The 19640-nt window shown below is 38.5% G+C and overlaps 1 protein-coding gene across 1 annotated transcript; it reads left to right on the top strand.

Moving 5' to 3' along the window:
* Positions 1-6747: 6747 nt before the first annotated feature.
* Positions 6748-7980, top strand: tmem229a (transmembrane protein 229A). Its single transcript, XM_026327201.1, has one exon. The coding sequence runs from the start codon at positions 6763-6765 to the stop codon at positions 7849-7851; it is 1089 nt and encodes a 362-aa protein (XP_026182986.1). The 5' UTR covers positions 6748-6762; the 3' UTR covers positions 7852-7980.
* Positions 7981-19640: the final 11660 nt, after the last annotated feature.

The raw sequence follows: 19640 nt of genomic DNA on the forward strand, positions 1-19640 counted from the left end.
AGTGCTAAGAATAGCCTTTATAGGGCAGGAATTGAGGTATCTATCTTTTGGAAAGTGATACTAACAAAATTTGACTGCGTGATTTTGTTTGCACATCCATAGTGTGGAAGGTCTAAATTATTTCTTCCACCATTTATTTATTCATGTATTTGTGGAGACTAGAACTCAGCCTATAACACATTGGATACAGGATGGAAATCCCAGAGATAGGTTGCCAGTCTGCCCCAATAAACAACATACTAATAGACAAACACATTCAAAATGATGAGCTTTAGCGTTTCCAATCCCCTAACCTGAGAACAGACTTCACAGAGAAAGGCTCACAGAAATACTACAATACCCAGAAGGTCATAGGTCAAGGTCTGAAAGACAAGCCACCTGCTGCTTTTTCCTGTTTACCTCCTGGCGCCACTGTTAATAGATGACATCCTATGCTCTGCTTTCACTGGATGTCTACACAGCCACACACACTGCTGACCCATCACCCATCCCACGCATAACTCTCAGTCTCTCTGCTCCCTCTTGTACTCTAACATTATTTTCTCTCTCCATGCCCATCACTCTGTCTGTCTTTATTTCTCTCTCTGATTGTCCGTGTGTGGACAGAAAAGACAGACGGGGTGGTGCTGTATGTAAACACAGTACAGACAGGGGTTGCAGAAAATCCCAGTCAGACAAAAGAGATACCAAGGGCAGAAACTGAGAAACAGGAAGCATCATCAATGATCCATATCCATATCACTAAAGGTCTACTACCATCCATAGCCAGTGAACCAATCAGAGCATGACACATGTTCCTAGAGTCTCATACCCCATGCCTACAATTTTTCAGACCCCCCTTGGGGCATACGATGGATGGAATACACAATGGCTCCCAATACCAACCTATGGTGATGTCTGTCTGCCTATCGGTACTTCTTTTCATCCATCCCTGCAAATTACCTCAGAACGACTCCTACCATGAAATAGACACTTCCTCCTCACAAGAGTTCAAGCCCCAGGCAAGCAAAATTAAATCATGCAATCCACTTCTGCCCTGACAGTCTAGACTGAGAGAAAGAGTAAGGCATAGAAAGGTGGAAAGGTCAGTCTACAAAGTCTGAAGTACAGGACAGAGATTATCTGGCAACAGATACACAGAAGGCACCCAGAGAGCCGGAGTAAGTTAACTAATTGGGTTTTCTCAGAGCTGAATAAACATGGAGTGGAATATATATATATAGGAAATATGGGAAGGAAGATTTAGGAGAGTAATTAGAATAAGCAAAGGTCAAGGGAGGAACAGAAGACTTGTAATAGTCACAGTGAGGTGACAGGAAACTAAAGAGGAACTAGAAAAAAGTCAAAGAGGTTATACAGGTGTGGAAGATAAAAATGGGAGAAATTTACAGCTACTGAAGAGAGAGAGCAAGGCACAATTCAAAGGATAAAATGGGGGTTGGATAAACGAAAGAGGTGACAGTTCTCAGATGAGCTGGGAAGAAAGCGATAAGAGGTTATTTGAAAGTTGTATAAAGTCCTGTTTCCACTGCAACTGAGATTTTTCTCTTTAATATCTAGGCAATAGTCCAAAAATATTTAGGCTATTCACTATTTCCTTTACCGTTCAAATTTATCATGTATCGTAAATACGTAAAGTATTTCAATAACAAGATAACAGTCTTGCTATAATGGTGGCCCTGTGATGATATACTTTGGTACAGCAGTGCATTGAACTAAATGTTAAGGCAAACATACCAAGGTTTACTAGCTCCATTTATCATGTTAGCGTGCTAATATTTATTAATTAATACTAAACAAGTAAAACTAGTGTTAGATGTATTTCATGGATCACCAAAATTAGTACAATACCCCCAAGTTTTCCCAAGTATCTGTGTAGGCCAGTTTGCTAAAACAGAAATACTCCTGGGAGGTAATAGAAGAGAGAAAAATGCTTATGCAACTGGGTGGGGGGCATGGGAGGTTACAAGTCTGCAGCTGTGTGAAGAATAATAGATTCTGCTGAAAAAGAGCAGCCACGTGAAGGGTGGTAAGTGGGGTAAGAGGTGAAAAGGGGAATGAAGGTTAGAAAGAATCTGAAGCAACGTGAAAGGGGGAGGAGGTGGTGAAAAGGTTATTTAAGATGACAAGGTTAAAAGGAGGGTCACGAAGGATACTGCAGAGAGGAGAGCAGAGAGGATAAGATGAAATGAAAGAGGAGGTGAAGATAAGCAGAAAAATAAGATGGGTGTTGCAGGCACAGATTAATAATACTAGTAATTCCACTGGGATTTGTACAGGAGAAGAGAAGAGAAGAAGTATTTGAAAAAATAAATGAGATGAGCAGAAAAGAGTGAGTGCAGTTAAGACTCCAACAACAGCAGGTTGTATTAATTATATGCATTATATTTGAAGATATACAATAGAATGGAGAAAATATGATTCATAAAATTATAATGGTAGAGAGACAACCAGTGAATGCACAAGTGTGAGGGTGAGTCAGACCAAAATGAATTACAATATCAGAAGGAGAGGAGAGAGCATTTATAGAGCAGACAGGGAGAGCAGTGAAGGGTAAGACTAGGTGAGAGAGGGTGAGCCAGGGTGCTGTGCTGCTTTATGACCAGGTGAGCCCCCAGAGGGTGTCAGGATTGCACAGAATTCCTAATGAGGGAGAAACTGCAAACAAGAGCCTGCACTACATCCGGGAATAGTGCAAACCTCCTATCAGTTAGACTGATCGTTATCCTCCCCCTCTTCCTCCTACCAACTCTGGAGGGAGCACAAATTCACACCAACTTTCTCCTGTAAGTTACAGGCACACAGTAGCACTGAAAATATCTCCAGATCAAAAACTGTATATGGACATGTATAAAATTACAATAAATAAATTACAAGGGGGAAATACACAGAGACAACCACAGCATGAGCCTATCAGAGACTGGGCATACAACACATTACTCTTCCCAACCTGACCATATGAGACAATGTGGGAGCATGGGGGCCAGCAGTCCATTCAGTAATGACTCAAATTGGAGGAAATAGGTTCTGAAATTACATTTGTAGGGTTCTCATTTTAAGTGCATGACTGCGGATTCACATTCATTTCCTTTGGGACTCGGTCAAGCATCACATCAATCAAACATCACGTAGCTTCATCTTACAACCATTCACACCCTGTAATGAGCCTAACAGGACATATCTGATGGGAAAATGTTTTTGTATGCAACTGAAGAGAGCCTGCCAAGCACCTGGTACATTATTTTCATCTGTGTACAGTCCACAGTCCTTTAAAAGCTAAATGAACATATTCAGATTTCAGGCTCAAAATGAGTCTTATATGAATAACGCCAGTAGTGGAGTTAGCTTTAAGCCCCTGTTGTTAATATTTCAGCACACAGTGATGAGTATAACACACTAAGGCCACAGAACATACATAATAGTCTGTCATGGCTATTCAGGGATATTGGCCATTATTGATGCATATAAATAAGCACTAAGCATTAAAATGCACTACATGCAAACCAGTATTATTTTTGTTTCTATGAATGAAAACAACATTTACCCATTCAGGGCCCACCCAAACCACAGGAGACTGTATCACACTGCTGCCATCTAGTGTACCATCAAAGTTAGGAGTGTTGCAAAAGCAGGTTGAAGTGTTTTCCATTCTATACTTTAATGTTCTGATAACACATACCAGGAATTGTTGTGTCTCTAACATTTTTGGCAGCATTTTCACTCTTTAATATCCAATATTTGAAGGACGAGGAACAGACTAGCTATCAGTGAAATACCTGGATCACAATTAGTGTCTAAACCAGGTCTTTTAAATCTACAGGTTTTGATGAGACTGATGCACAAAGGAGAGTCATTATGTTACATGCCAACAAGGAAATAAACATGCTGATTTCTATTCCATATAAATTACACATTTTACAGCTTCCATTATAACTGTGCCACTGTGCAACATCAAGTCTGAAAATCATCTGAATAGAAGACATTAATTACACACTAGGATGGCTATGTTTTCTGAAGCTAAGCACCACCCATGGTGTTGCAACATAATTCTGTGATATCATGAGATAATTTACAGCTCTGCAAAAACATCTGGGTTTCAAATATATTTTCTTATTTTACTCTGACTTGCTTCTCATGGGGTAATTAATATTTGCTGGTTCAATGCCCTCTGATAAATGAATCTCTGAAATATATACAGTACAGGGCAGAGTAATAATACATAGGACTCCAATAAATGAGGCAGATTAGGTGCAGGGATTAGCTTCACTTTTCAAAAGGCCTGAAATTATCTATGTAGAAATTCATTTTCTGTGATTACTCTTTGCCAGATCATGCTTAATGCTGAGTGTCTAGCCATATTCTGCCTTAAACTTACAATTAATCTTGATAAAAATCGTCTGTCTGATTTATGATTATGCTGGATTTAAAGCACAACTAAATGTGTCTCCTCCAGCCAGAAATCCTCAACATCTACATCTCTACCTCAGGAAATAAGCAAGGAGATTTAGAGTTTCTTGTGTACTGTTTATAAGCGATAATCTAATTTGTTTATGATAACTGCATTATGCTTTACAATAAATGGGAAAATGAATTATTGATCTTCAAAGGCATGAAGAATAATAGTTGCTATTACCTGCAACAGTACACAGAGTGCAGGCTGAGAGGATGAAGCAGAAGTGGATATGCAGGCTATATGTAGGTGAGTGAGAGGGAGTAATATCTTGTTAGCCATATATAATTCTGTATTTGACCCAGACTATTTGAAACTATTTGTCCTGCTATTTATAGCTGAGTCTGCTGTGCTAGTTGTTGGGTCTCTGCTAAGTGGGTTCAGGCTGGAGTTCACCCTGTGTCCAAGTGATTCTGATGGTTTGAAACCATGCAGGGACAAGCCGTTATCTCTGTGGCCCAGAAAGACCACTAATATCTCTGTTTCCTCTGAGTGCACACACAAGTACACATGCAGGCACATGAATTCACACACAGCATAAACATATACACACACACAGACAAATTGTAACTGTAACCTACAGAGACATGCTGACACTTATATAGCACTCACAATGAGCGAGCAAATACTGTTAAATATACAGTGTGAAGCTGCCAAAAAGCTAAAAAAAACAAATACACAAATTCAGACTCTCCCCATGGTAACACAAGCACAAGCTAATCTACAACTCTTTCTAAGCACTAATGCATGCATTCAGCACACACAGATATTATTTTCACTAACTAACAGACACATCTCAAACTGAGATGGTAGCACCAAACTGCACTATGAAGTCCTGTGTAGACACAATATCTGGGCTCACTTCACAGTGAGTGAAAATGAGCCTTATCTATACATCACTGTTTTTGTTACACACTCAGCGGTGCCCATCTGTGGCCACTCAGGGATATTGCAAGCCATCCCATCTGTATGAACCTACTTGTACTCTGTATTTGCCTGCAGGCTGTGTAAGAGGTTTTAAACAAGCTTCACTAGATTTGAATCAGAAATCCCACCTTTACATGTATTTTATGTTCTGTACAGAGAATGCCAAAATTTTCAGTACACCTCTGAATACACATCACCACAAACGCTGATTCACATCTGATGTGATGAAATATATTGAAACCTATTTTCAAATGCTTCTGTTTGCACAGCTGCTCCTATTCCAATACCTATTGCTAATTGTTAGTGACTTTGACCATACTTGATCGCAGTTTGCTCGTAGCCTCACATTGAGCTTATAAAATAGCTCATAAAATTTTAATTATATAGATTTATCCCCTGCTACAGCTCATTGGTAGAGCAGCAATTAGACAGTATTAAGAAGGAAGCGGTGCAAACTATCTGGGGGCTGCATTAACATCAGACATCCTAAAAAAGTCCCAACTTCCTGCAGTTATTACAAACCTATGTATCTCTTTCTTTTGAGAAAGATAAGAGCGACGATTAATTCTAATGAAAGGTGATGGATTGATCTTTTTTAAACGTGTATAGGGGAGATTGATATGGCCCTGTCGTAGAAACACCATAATCTGATGTAATTAGTATTAACGACTCGTAATTAAACAGCGTCAGGACGTCGCAGGGGGACGTGAGGTTTGTTAATGACCGCGTCAGAGCCAAAACGCCCAGTCTCCATCACAACTACCGCCTCCGTCAGGTTTTCAATTATGTTGCTTTCATGGGCTGTTGGGAATTTGGGATTATTATTACGATGCTAATGTTAAGACAAGAGCAACAAAACCTCGTCCGACCAGTTGTTTCTCTTAATTGACACTGACTAACCCATCATTAGATGGGTTAAACGGCATATCAGACATACCAAGACTATTGATATTTTTCCTGAAAATGCTGATACTATTTATATCAGCAGCAATTTGTAGCATGTCTAATCTGTTTGAAGGACATTTAAGAGGCGATAAACCAGTTGTACCAATTGCTTATTAATGATAATTATTTTGACAAATATGTCAAAACAATATTTAGTCAGACTTATTAAAACTGGCTTTCAAAGCTATATGAAAGAAAACAAATGGACTAAAATACGCTTGTTACGGAAAATGGACGTAGAGAACTTGAACATTATGTAAACAGGACTTCTGAGATCTGAGATCAGAATATCCGTTTTTTCTGGAGGGTTAGTGAATGCAGCAGTCTGTGCAGTTGCAGGAGATGCTTGCAGCCGCAGCTCACTTCACTGTATACAGCGGAATATAACAGAAAACAATGTGCAGAAACAGGACAACTGAATTTCTCCAGACAAATTGATCATGGACAGTCGGTGGCGAGACGGTCCTGGCAGCCGATCAGGAGACCTGGTCGGTGCCTCAAAAATGGTACAAATGTCCCGCAAAGAAGAACCGTCCGGAGAGATCGAGGACGCGGCGGGGTCACTGCGGGAGCTGCCGCGGTGGATGCGGCTTTACTTCTACGGGATGCACGGCGTCACTCTGGATGTCCTGATCTCCTCCTTACATGGGGTTTTCAATGATCGGGACCCTAAACTGGTGGGCTTTTCCTCTCCGTACCTTTGCATCATGCATTCACTGACTCACTTTGCTCTGGAGAAGATTTACTCTCAGAAGAGGTGCTTCCGAGGTCGGCCTGTGGTGTTTCATCTTGTTTTCTATCCGTCTGTCTACATCGGGCTGCAGATCCTCATCGGGAATGTAAACACTTTGACCGAGCAGGTTAGGATGTTATCAGGGACGCAGCTGGCAGTGCACTACATCCTGGCTCTGTACTTCGCCCAGGTGTTTCACAGAGGACTGTCAAGGCTCAAGTATCACGCCTCTTGCCCGGCCGACCTCCAGAGAAGCCCTGGGCCGGACCACAGCGGTCATAATCGGGTCTCCTTCCAGGCTCTCCCCGGCTTTTTGCGGTTCTTGTTTTTCGGGATGCATGGCTTTCTGGACGAGGTGCTTTTCACTTCTGTATTCAACTTGTTGGAAAGGTCGGACCGGTCCCTCAGCGGCTACACCTCCCTGTGGTCGTTCCTGATGTACGGGAGCTGCAGCTTCATGGTGGAAAAGCTCTACCTCCACCTGCACTTCAGCAGAGGCTGGGGGACGTGGAGGCGCCTCCCCATCTACATCTGCTTCATCTACACCTGGGAGTTCTCCTGGGGTCTGGTCCTGAGGCAGTTCGGCGCCTGCTCCTGGGACTATTCCCACTATCCTCACAACTTCATGGGGCTCATCACTCTCCTCTACCTGCCCGGATGGGTCTGCCTCAGTCTGTACCAGGACGTGCTGTCTAATGTCCTCCTTAGGATCAGGTGCACCAAAGATGTAAATGAATCGAGTAGTGAGAAGGGAGAGGTCAATGGGGAACTGGAGTCAAAGGAAAAAATACTTTGAAGTTTTTTCATTTTAGAGATTACCATCTGTTCACCTTAATGACAAGAGACAAGACATTATTTATTCTAGACATTATTTATTCAGGGCATATATAGTAGGTCTTTAGCCCTATAGTTCCATCCATCCATCCATCCATCCATTTTCTATACTCGCTTATTCCTTAACCAGGGTCACAGGGATCTGCTGGAGCCTATCCCAGCTCTCTTTGGGTGGAAGGCAGGGGTACACCCTGGACAGGTCAGCCCTATAGTTCTAGATTAAAATTTGTCAATATATTGAAGTCCTGAGAATAATTCATTTGGTTCACAGAGCAGAAGATGCGTTAGAACATTTTGTGCAGTTTACTCTGGAGTCTGGACATTTGTTACCAGTAGCAGATTAGACATCTTCCAGATATCAGCTCTGCAATGCCCAATATCCTGGGACCATTAATGAAGATAAAACACCTAGGACCCTAATTGTTTACCTAACCCGTTTAAATTCTTTAAACCTACTGCCATTTTTATCTCTCTAATGTAAGATATTGTTATATTAGCAAGTTTACAAGAAGTATGAAATATCTTTTTTACTGACTGCAGCAGACTTGTCATCTTATAGACATTATGGCAGGACTAGTTTGGGTCAGATTTATGTATCACATATGCATTGGCATGCTTTAACTGTAGCACATATATATGCATGCTAAACAAGAAAAAACTGAAATATATATTTAAAAAAAAAAAAAAAAAAAACTGTTTCCTAAAAATCAAAAGCCAGTATTTTAAAACAGAGTTATTAAAGCAACTCTGCCAATTTTCTCTCTTTCCTACAGTTTTTAAAATGATCACCTCTATTTTTAGCTTAATTTTCACCTAATGTGATAATGACCCCCATGTAAAAAATGTCAACTATTAGAGCAGAGATAAATCCCGTAATGTATGTAGCAAAAAAATTGTAGCTGAATAGATATGAGGAGCCAAATCAGATTTTACTGTGAATCTTTCATGAACCACACATTAATTTGCTGGTGTGCCTTCCTGTGCAAACTGAGTCAACTGGACCCAAAGAACCAAGGCCAAGTATCCACGAGGTTCCTCTTATTTAAATGCTACAGTTTTAAATTTGGGTCCGTATCCCATGAGACATTTCAAAACCATGTCAACATTTGGAGCTAAATATTCTTTAGCATCAATAATTGACAGGCAGTTTCTTTATGTTATCATTAATTAGTTACACAGAAAATTTATCTCATCTGAAATGAAAAGAGCAATAAATAACAAATGTCAATACACACCAACTAAAGTCATTCTCCTATGACCACCAGTGGTGGTCTAACCATCACTTGATGTTTGCTCATTGAAAGCTGCAGGTGTAACTTGATGATGTTCTGATATGCACTTAAACAGGACCACTTATTCAGCCACACTGTGCTAATTTTATACTAATACAGGAAGAATGGCTCATAACTGCATAGTCAAAGAATTAAGGTCTTGCACTTGTCAAATAGTACTAAATAACAGCTTTGCTTCGTCACCTTTTTAACCTTACATAAAACTTTATTCCATCCCCACATCTAGCCAAGTCAAATTATCTCTACAGCACATTTGCTAAGCAACTTTATGTCAAACCAGTGGACATTTAAAGTAGTTTTTGACAGACAGCCTTGTAACAGTAGGTTTTGCAGTGTGTCAAGCAGCCTCAGAGCTGATGCAAAAAGAAAAACCATGGTTCAAGAAAACATATAACTTAAATCCATTAATCATCTTAACTTTAAATGACTGTAATACAGAGTTTTTGTAAATTCAAATGGAATTGGTTTTAGTAAAACATTCCCTAAAAACTCCAGTGGTTTGGTGTTGCAGTGGTCTTATGGCTGCTGAGCAAACCAACTGAAGTTCCTTACACTGTGACTAAAGAAATGGTGATGAATTTAACAAACTTGTTATAATTTTACAAGTTATATTAGGTTACTAACAGTCATTTGGAGTTAATTTCTGAAACTAAGCACCTGGTGAGTTGATGAATTTACTAGCAGCTATAGGTGTTTTACTAACAGTTGTATTTTAAGTCAGTGCTGGAATCAATCCTGTAATTTAGGAAACTGCCGTTTTATAATTTCCTTATGATTAGAAAAGCGTTTGTTCTAAATACAGCTCTCAAGGCTGATTATTTGTATTGACTTGTTGTGGAGCTGCATTTTCTTAAATCTATTGATAGTGATTTACTAGATACATAGCTTGAATGAATGTGAAATCTGCTCTTGTAGAATTGAGTCCATTTTAAATCATCCTACATACGTCAATACAGTGCAAAAGTAATGTTTGTATGGCCTTGTATGCTCGGGAGTGACACTGAAATATATTAGAATATTTCATTTTATAATAATTTATTGTTTGACTTTTGATGATTTCTATTGAGCAATCAAATTGGATTTTGTCTGGTGTATTTAGAAAGACAACTGACACAAACATTGTATCTTATAGTGTCAAAAACACAGCCTGTTTCAACCATGTCAAAAACACATATTGTGTGTTTTGTTTGTTGTTCTACTTGGCAGCTACACTGATGTTCTTAAACATGAGACATTTTTACTTAAGCTTTTCCATGGCCGAATAACTGTACTTTACTTTTGAGTTGTGTTACTAATTAACTGAAAAAAATACCAAACAGCTTACAGCAAATCTATAAAACTTTGGAATAAAATGCAATTTGATGTAACAATGAAGTAGTAGCATGTACTGTATGACTTCTGTTTCAGTTAAAATAAAATTTTTCTGTGACATGACTGTGCCTCCTACATTTCTTTACTTTCAGTACACTTTTGTTCATGCCAGATTACTTGTTCTTGTCATAAAATAGACAAGCAGAATCCAGGGAAAAGGTAGGATCTCCTCTTTATTTGACCATTCTAGTTATAAAGGAGAATGTAAAGCAAATGTTAGTGTTTGAGTAGCTAGAAACTAGATGATTTGGTGCCCTGGGTGTTTCAGTTCTGGACAAATGTTCCCTATCATAAGCTACAAAAAAGCTCTGCAACCTATTTCCTGGCTGACTCATACCACTGGTATGGTTTTGTTAACTGTACACAACAGTTTTGTGTAGATTTGTGTTTGATCATATGCAGATACCTTAAACAAGTCTCAGCAAACACAAAGTCCAAAGATTGTCCCAAATACTTATATGGCAGGTAATGTTGGCTTATGCCTGTAAGTTGCTTTTTATAGCAGAATACACAGCAGTTCCTGGTACACATAAACCTACTTGTGTTATTTCTTCCTTGATGAGACAAGGTAATAAAATAAACAAATGAACTAAGACAGGAAGAGGAGGAAGCAAAAGGGTTCAACAAAAAGCCTACACACTAGTCCTTGATGTTTGAGTCCTGAACTGGTCTATATGTCATGTTTGCATGACATTCAAATACTTGCTGTTCTAGGGAATACTGACAACCATATTAACTGACGTAACAACTGGACAAGTCTAATTAATTGGTAAGCAACCAGTAAGTGATTAAACTGAGGTGCACAGTCAACAAATGGTACTCATTCTCCTTATACCAGAGAAGATCACTGTGACAAAAGCAAACACTCAGCCACACACACACACACTCACCACCCAGAGGAGCCTGAGTGAATACACACATGGCCTGCAGTATCTGCTGACAACACCACAATGGGAACATTACACACTAAGTCTTTCGTAAGGACTCATTAGCACTCTCAGTCAGAAATATGCAACCACTGTGTGCAAACATGAAAACCAGGCTTCATACTAATGAAAACAGGAAGTTGGCCTGCTTGTTTACTTCAGCACAGGGCTGATTTTAGATCCTTTTTTAGGGGTGGTTAAGCACACCAACATTTTGTCTCAACATAATAATAATAATTAATCATCTGGCCCATTATTAACTAACATAAGATGTTGTAAACATGCTAACTCAAAAATATTGTAAATCAATATAGATCAATTTAGACCTCTTATTAGATCATAGATCTGATGTTATCATAGATCAGATGTTAAGCTGGCCATTTGGTTGACAGTACAGAGAGGGAGAGAGGAGGACACAGGGAGAGAAGGGGAGAGAGCAGAATCAAGTTGGCAGAAAAAGCACTGGGCACATAAGGTCCTGCGTGAATGTAACTGTCTGCACCCATAAAACTCTGATCCTAGAATCGACCCTGCTTCAGCATTATTTCACTATTTCAACTACTTGGAAATTACCCTTGTAATGTTATGGCTCCATTGATCAAACCTGTGATATATGACTAGAACAAGACTGGACTCACTCTAGGCTGTGGTGAACAGATGCACGCAGAAGAAAGTAGAGGCCATTCTGGACTACACTGACCATCTTCCTCACAACACCCTGAAGGACCAGAGAAGCAGCTGCAGTGGACGACTCACTTCACTGCACTGCAGGACTGAACCATACAGGAGATCCTTCATCCCCACTGCCATCAGGCTCTACAACACCTGAGCCAATGGAGGATAAACAATGGACTGTTAATTTGTTTGCTTTATTACTAAGACAGATAAACATAGAGAGAGAAATATATAGAGAAGACAGATAGACAGATACAATTAATGACATACTATGTATAATGTTAAAGAGGTTCCTAACAGTGGCAGGTAATACTCAACCCTGCTGGCCCTTTAGCTTTTGCCTCACCAAAATATTTTGACAAAGTGAAAAACCCTGCAGCTCTATGCTCCTTCTGAAGTTCATTGTTTGGATGTGGTTTTAGAAAAAAAAAAAACATCAACACAACAAAACAAACACAGTAACTTGTACAATTGCTAGTTCAAATACCAAACCTAAGTGTGCTACTCAGCTAGCTGCTAAGCATATAACTAGCTCATTAGTATAGTTAGCAAGCTAAATACCACTGTCTGGGGAATTGGTGGAAACAGAGCAAAATGAAGACTGAATATTGGACTTACATTTATTCGAGTAGTCGGGAAGGCAAAAATACCTTCGCTTCATGTCTGCCAGATGTGTAAGTAGCTAACAAGTAGATAACTGTTTGAAGCTAATGGCTTCTGTGACTAAAAAGACCAATAAAGCACCTGCAGCCTGTACATGTCCCCACAGTCAATCAGGATAAATAAGTGAAAACACCTGTGGAGGAGCATGGAGCATGGAGTGGGAGTGAGCAACCTTTGTGTTATTGTTTCATTAACAACAGCATACTACCCCTAAAAATACAACATACAATATAGTCCAATGACTAAATACTAATTGAAGTAAGTAAACAAAGTATATTTTAAAGAATATAGTGAATAAAAGACTGATTATTGAAAATAGAGTCAATCTGTTCTCTCTGTATTGTGACATATTCAACACAGAAACACGGTTACACCCTGTCTCTTTTCGTTTTATTTACATACACAGTCAAATCAGACACAAATATCAACTGTGAAAACTAGTCACAGACATTCCATATGTTTTTGATATAGCACACTGTTTGTTAATGTTTCCTCCCAGGAGCGGATGCATAACTGTATACAGACCCTTGATGTTAGCCCTGGTCTTTGGCAAGACTATTTATCATCACATACTCTATATGTTTTCCTGGGTCCTTTAAGCACTCTAAGTTTATTGATGGCAGCATTTATTTTTATTTTTTCATTTAGAAGCAATATCAAATAGATCCATGTTCATTCAAGTTGCATTATAATGGCAACCTGATTTTGTGGTTCAAGAAAGGCAATAAAGGCAATTCAGCAGAGGCAATACACCTTTGATCACTGGTGATGCAAATTGATGGAGCAAACATGTAAAAAGGGCTTTGAGTGCCTGGATTTCAGTGTCCAGCACATGATTGTGACTGGTCTGTGTAATTCCTGTGCATTCCTGTGCATAACAGCAAGGAAACAGGCATATAAATGACAAATTTTATCATTAAAATAATTTACTCCAATAAATAATACATTAAACATATCAAACTGTAAGAATACAAAATAAACTTTACATGATGAGGTTACATTCTGTAGATTTTAACCATTCAGTGAAAGTCACTATCATCAAGCTAACCACAGTCCTTCTATGGGTATTGTCAAGGGACATGACTCCTGTATTATCTAACAGAACTCTGTGTGCTTCACTTTCTATTATCACTATTCTGTCGTGTCTTTCAGCAGTCCAGCAGTGGTCTGTGGTGTGGTGTTACCTGTTTATCATAGTCCGCACTGGCCCCCCCACAGCACAGCACCAGACACTCCCACTGCTGCACTCTCCCCAGTGGTGCTGAGCAGATCCCCCTGTTCACCAATGCTTTTTTACACATACACTAAAAAACACCCATAAAGATTCAAAAATGAGACAAATAACAGTGTGTATGCATGCGTGGTGCACAAATGCTTGTACTCTTTGGTTGTAGGCATCAATACACACATCGTACAAGGGGAGAACAGAGGATAAGGATTACATGCTCAGGTGAGGTCTACCACCTGAGCAGGGTGTCGTTACAACAGAAACCAAACTCCTCTTAAAACTGCACCTGCGGGCTGAACCTGAATTGCTCAGATGAAGAAGTAACCTAAGATGTATGTAATCTAGTCAGTTGTGTCACCCATTAATGAGATGTAATCTGTTTGATGGTGGCTTTAATTACTTAGTAAAGATTAGGGAGTGGCTGTTATTAACAGAATGTCAGGGATGAAAATGAGGCATGTATAAAACAAATCAAATTTAAATCACGATTATTTACATGGCTGAGAAAGTGTGTGTTCTGATCAACAAAGACAGGCTGAGTGTAAACAAATACAGGTGCAGTGTCACTTTGTCTGGGCAGGGCAGAGACTGTCAGTGCTCTCAACACGACTATTCACCGTTGGTGTAGCTTTGGGGTTATTTGCCCAAGAGGCCTGAAGCACAAGGATGCAGGGAAAATATATATATATATTTTCCCTGCATCCTTGTGTGTGTGTACATATATATATATATATATATATATATATATATATATATATATATATATATATATATATATATATATATATATATATATATATATATATATATATAAGGAATTTAAAATCTGCAAATAAAATATTATATAGATATTACTTCATTTCTACCCTGTGATCCTAACTATCCCGCAGGTAGACAGAAAGGTAGTGCAAGACTCCTATAGTCAGAGCAGCTCATCATTCTTCCTCCTCTCCTCCTTGGAGCACTGGCCTGTGATGACTGGCTCCAACAAGCCATAGTCATAGCAGTTAGGAAACAGGTAGAAGCACCAGAGATAACTGGGTCTCATATTTCTGCCCATTGCCAACATCCCTGACATTAATGTCCTGGCTGCCAAATAGAAAGAGAACAGTTATCTATTAACAATTATTAGTTCTCCCTAATTAAATAATTAGTTTCATCAGTCTTAATTCTGATCTGGCACTCTGTTTTGCTTTTTCTGTGGCCTGCTGCACTCTGAGGGAGCAGTTGGCTGCAGGCCACAGATACTGGTAGATTCTTTTAGTTACTCAGTTTCTTTCCCATAGGGGGCACCATTAGTCTCCTCCAAGCCTCAGCTTTTCCTGGAAGAAATGAGGAGACGTAGAAGCAAGAAAGACAGGATGTTGAAGAAGGTGTCAAATGTGCTTTAGTGGAAAAGAAACGTGAATGTTTGACTTTTAAACCTACGTACCTGGATGGGATGTAATACTTAATATCTGCTCTGGCCTTGTTCATACTGGCTTTTAGGCTTCTTCTCTGAGGGATGTCACCATAGAACTGTTTTCTACTAGTGAGATCTATGTGTGGTTGGAACAGGACAGAACAGGAACTGACCTGGGACCTACAGCAGAAAAACTATGACTTCACATTTATAAGCTCCTGTCAATGAATACCAGCAGTAAAATAATTTAAAAAAACAATACGTTAGAATGTTCTCACACTATATGTTGTGTAAATTTAATTAGATTATCACCAGCTATTCAGCAGATCATGTATTATATTGTACAATGTAATGACAGCATGTGCTTTGCAGCTTTAGTAGAAATATAAACAAATTTTCCAACATTCAATAAGGGTGAGGTGTCCAGTGAGATATTGAACCTACCCATGTTGTCAGGGCAGCTAATGCAAGAACTGACTTAGGATACCTTGTTCACTAATAGCATTTAATCCAATTTTGACAGTGAGTTTGTGGTTTCTTCACCAAAAGGCAACACGCTGGCAAAGAAAAATAGGTGGTTCATCAGAGGTTGCATTTCTTGATTAAAAAAAAAAAAATCAACTGTGCAATGTGCAGCATCTTTCTAGCTGTCTTTTTTTATACAGAAAGGATCCAAGCTTATGGAAAGTGTTAAAGGTAATATATTAATAATCAAACTGGATGACAGGTTGGTGTAAAAATGCATTATAATATAGTATAGTTTGAGACAAAGATGAATAATATTTCTTTATATTTTCTAAGGTACAACACAACACAAGTAAAAGCCATGCACATGCTGCTCTCCAGTAAATTTAAGTTTAAAGATCTTAGATTAGATTAGATTAGATTAGATTAGATTAGATTAGATTAGATTAGATTAGATTAGATTAGATTAGATTAGATTAAAACTACCATTTTTGGCTAGCATCAAATTAGAACCTCTAACTACCTACTAAGCACTGGTAATAAAGAATTTCTGGATAGCCAAGGATTAAGCACCTTAGGATAAAACACAAATGGTCTATGTACTGATGCATATCTCCTTTTTTTAGAATACATTGTTCAGTCAAATAATAAATCACATCTCAAGTTGCTCAGGTATGGTTTACACGATAGCAAATGAATAAATAATACACAATGGACCTATTCCTGGTCCTTTCTACGAATGATAAAGGAAGCCTCAGCCACCAAGCTTTGCTCTTTGTGTGTACAAATACTTTGCATAACTGTATGAGCTGTATTGTTTTCTTCCAAAACAATGACAATGCAATACTGCAGCCTCCATTGTTAAAATGAAAAGAACACTTTGATAATTGCATCATCAGATGGGCAGCAACCCTCATCACTGACTTTATAGGACATAGTATGCAGTATTAAACATAATAGACTGGGGTGGGGATGGTGGTAAATGGAATTTGATACAGTAACCAATGTGCTGCATGCTCTGTGCAGCATCAGAGGTTTGATATTCAGAGTAGTGCTGCCATCTGTTGGTTAAAATGCACAGATTTACCCCAAAACAGTACAGCACCATATGTTATATCATAGTACAGCTGATGCTGTAATCCAGTGGTTCCCTTTTTGGGGACCACCGAAAGAGAAGTAGATGTTTCTCATGATTCTCTCTCAAATGTTATGGTTAGTCATCTTACAGAAACCACAGTAAACTACAGAAAAACTGCCCGGCAACTATTCTGTTTTGAACGTGCCAAACGACTTTTAGTTTCAGCTTTTCAGGATGTAAAATCTTTAATCTTAATCTTTAAGAGGACTTGGATTAGTAAACTGGATGTCTGTGGATTTTGGACAGATGGTTAGAAAAAACAAGAAACGTCACCTTGGACTCTGGGAAATTCTCACACTTTTCTGACATTTTACAGACAAAACTATTAACTCATCTAAACTCTGATCATAAGGCAAAATTCTACCCCTGGCAAACCACAATACTTATTTCTGCTTAGGAAAACCCATTGTGTTATTTTCAAAATTCCACAGTCGATCATGCTGGGTGATGAGAAAAGACCAGCCAGATTAAATATGCATACATGGGCCTGTAGGGGATATCTTCCTTTAGAATTCAAAATATAATATTCATAACCTCAGTTCTATTTTGTTGTGAAAGTGGGTCAGGACAATGTTTCTGGGTAGCCCCCATGTGTCTGCACTGGTACAAATAACTACTATAACACATTCAGTATTTTCACCTAGATACTGCAGAGCTTCCCATTCCTTAAATACACATAAGGACATACCCAAACACACATACGCATGCATTACGGACTGTCCTCATGCCCACACCTCACACATTTTGGACAGCATTGTTCAGAAATGTCAGTTAGGTATTTTACGCAATCAACAGTATCTGTTCTCACTTCAGCTTTCGTGGTATTGTCTGAGTAAGTGCATACCAGGCTGCATTAGCTGTCTGCATCATTGAATCTATCTGAATAGGGCATCTGTATCCCTCTCAGGATGTGTATGGATGCAGAATTTAATGCCTTATTTATTTAACTACTTTTCCTATGTTACAACAGACAAAAATATTAGGTTCATGAACTAGACTGAATTTGTCTGTAAATTGATCTTTGAAAAAGAAGTTTAGAAACTATTTTATGAACCACAAGGAACTGAAGCCGTGTGTACAATAATCAAAAGTTTCGTAGTTAGTCACCTCATGCCACCAGCATTATTGTAAAGTACAAGGCACGTTTCAGGGGGAATAACTGTAAATAGGCTATTTCTCAGTAATATTAAGCACATTCTTAGGTTTGACTGCTTCTCACTTGCTTTTTTTAAAAATGTTCTATCTCTCATCAGTCCATCAGCTAATTTCTCTCTTGCATCCTGTTCTCTCTCATTCATAGCTTCAAAATTCAATTTTTTTTTTCATTACCGTGCCTGAAGAACATAAGTGCTTTTATAACCACTTATTCAATAAGAATATACCTCGCTAAACCGAGGCTAGGTGGAGTAGTGCAGAGTTTCCTCAGGTGTTTCTCTGCCTGTCACTCAGGTTTTTCAAGTTCTGCAAGACTCTGTAGCGCAAGTAATTGAGGTGAAGTGGGTGGAAATACATGGAAGTACGTGTAAAATGTATATTATATGGTGAGTCAAGGTGAGAATTAGTTCACATCAGCTTTGTTGACAATGTCATGTACTGAAGACATCTGTTTCAGTCTGAGAGCGATTTTCTAAGTTCATTTGCTATGTTCAAGTAAATAAAATTTTGCAAATATACCAGTAAAATATGTAAATGTGTAAAATGTGGATGTTGTATTTCAAATAATAAGATATAATAATGAACTCATGGCTCATACTCATCCAGCAAATCTTATCTAACTATTCTTGTTTATTAGAGTTTAGTTAATATCAGTGCCATTCACAAAGGCTGTTGTCTTCATAAGCTCTACCCTCATACAGGCAGTAAAAATAACCTGAGGTTCAAACACATCACACACAAATATTATTATATGCACATATGTTTATATGCAAAGAAACAGAATAAGGACTCTCTGCACCTCCAAAGGGAAACAACAGAGGCATGAAGTTATGAACAAAATAAAGTATAGCAGGCATCACTGGTTTCTTCAATGAAAGTCCAAAAGACCTGGACTTATATTTAGTATTTTCATATTTAACTTACTCTTAGCCTTACTAAATGAGATTACTTTATATGTGCAAGAAATGTGTTTCAAAATAATAATGTGTTTAAAGGAGCTACACAAATATGGACAATAGCAAATTCACTTCTTCGTATTAGTCTGTCAGTGAATTAATCTCAAACGAAAGTCTTTTCTTTATACCACTTCACGCCCATTTTAAAACATGTTTCACACCCATTTTAAGCATGAGCATTACTAACGCCCTTAGGCACATTATTAAAATATGTACAAACCAGCTGCCCTTGTTAAAGGCCACTTGCATTAGCCTTCGAAATACATGTATGTAATAACATTTGAGTTCCCCTTATTGTGATCTATAAAACATTCCCTACTGTATATAAATCTTTGCAAATGTTCGTCATATTTGTTTCTTTTTGTGGTTCTCGTTTGACCAACATTCTGGAGAAACACACTGAAATGTACACTTTGAAATATATGTCAAGCATGACACTACTACCCCTGAGGCTATATATAGTAACTGGAGCACTTAATT

This window comes from Mastacembelus armatus, chromosome 23, assembly GCF_900324485.2.
Source record: "Mastacembelus armatus chromosome 23, fMasArm1.2, whole genome shotgun sequence".
In the NCBI taxonomy this organism is placed as follows: Eukaryota; Metazoa; Chordata; class Actinopteri; order Synbranchiformes; family Mastacembelidae; genus Mastacembelus; species Mastacembelus armatus.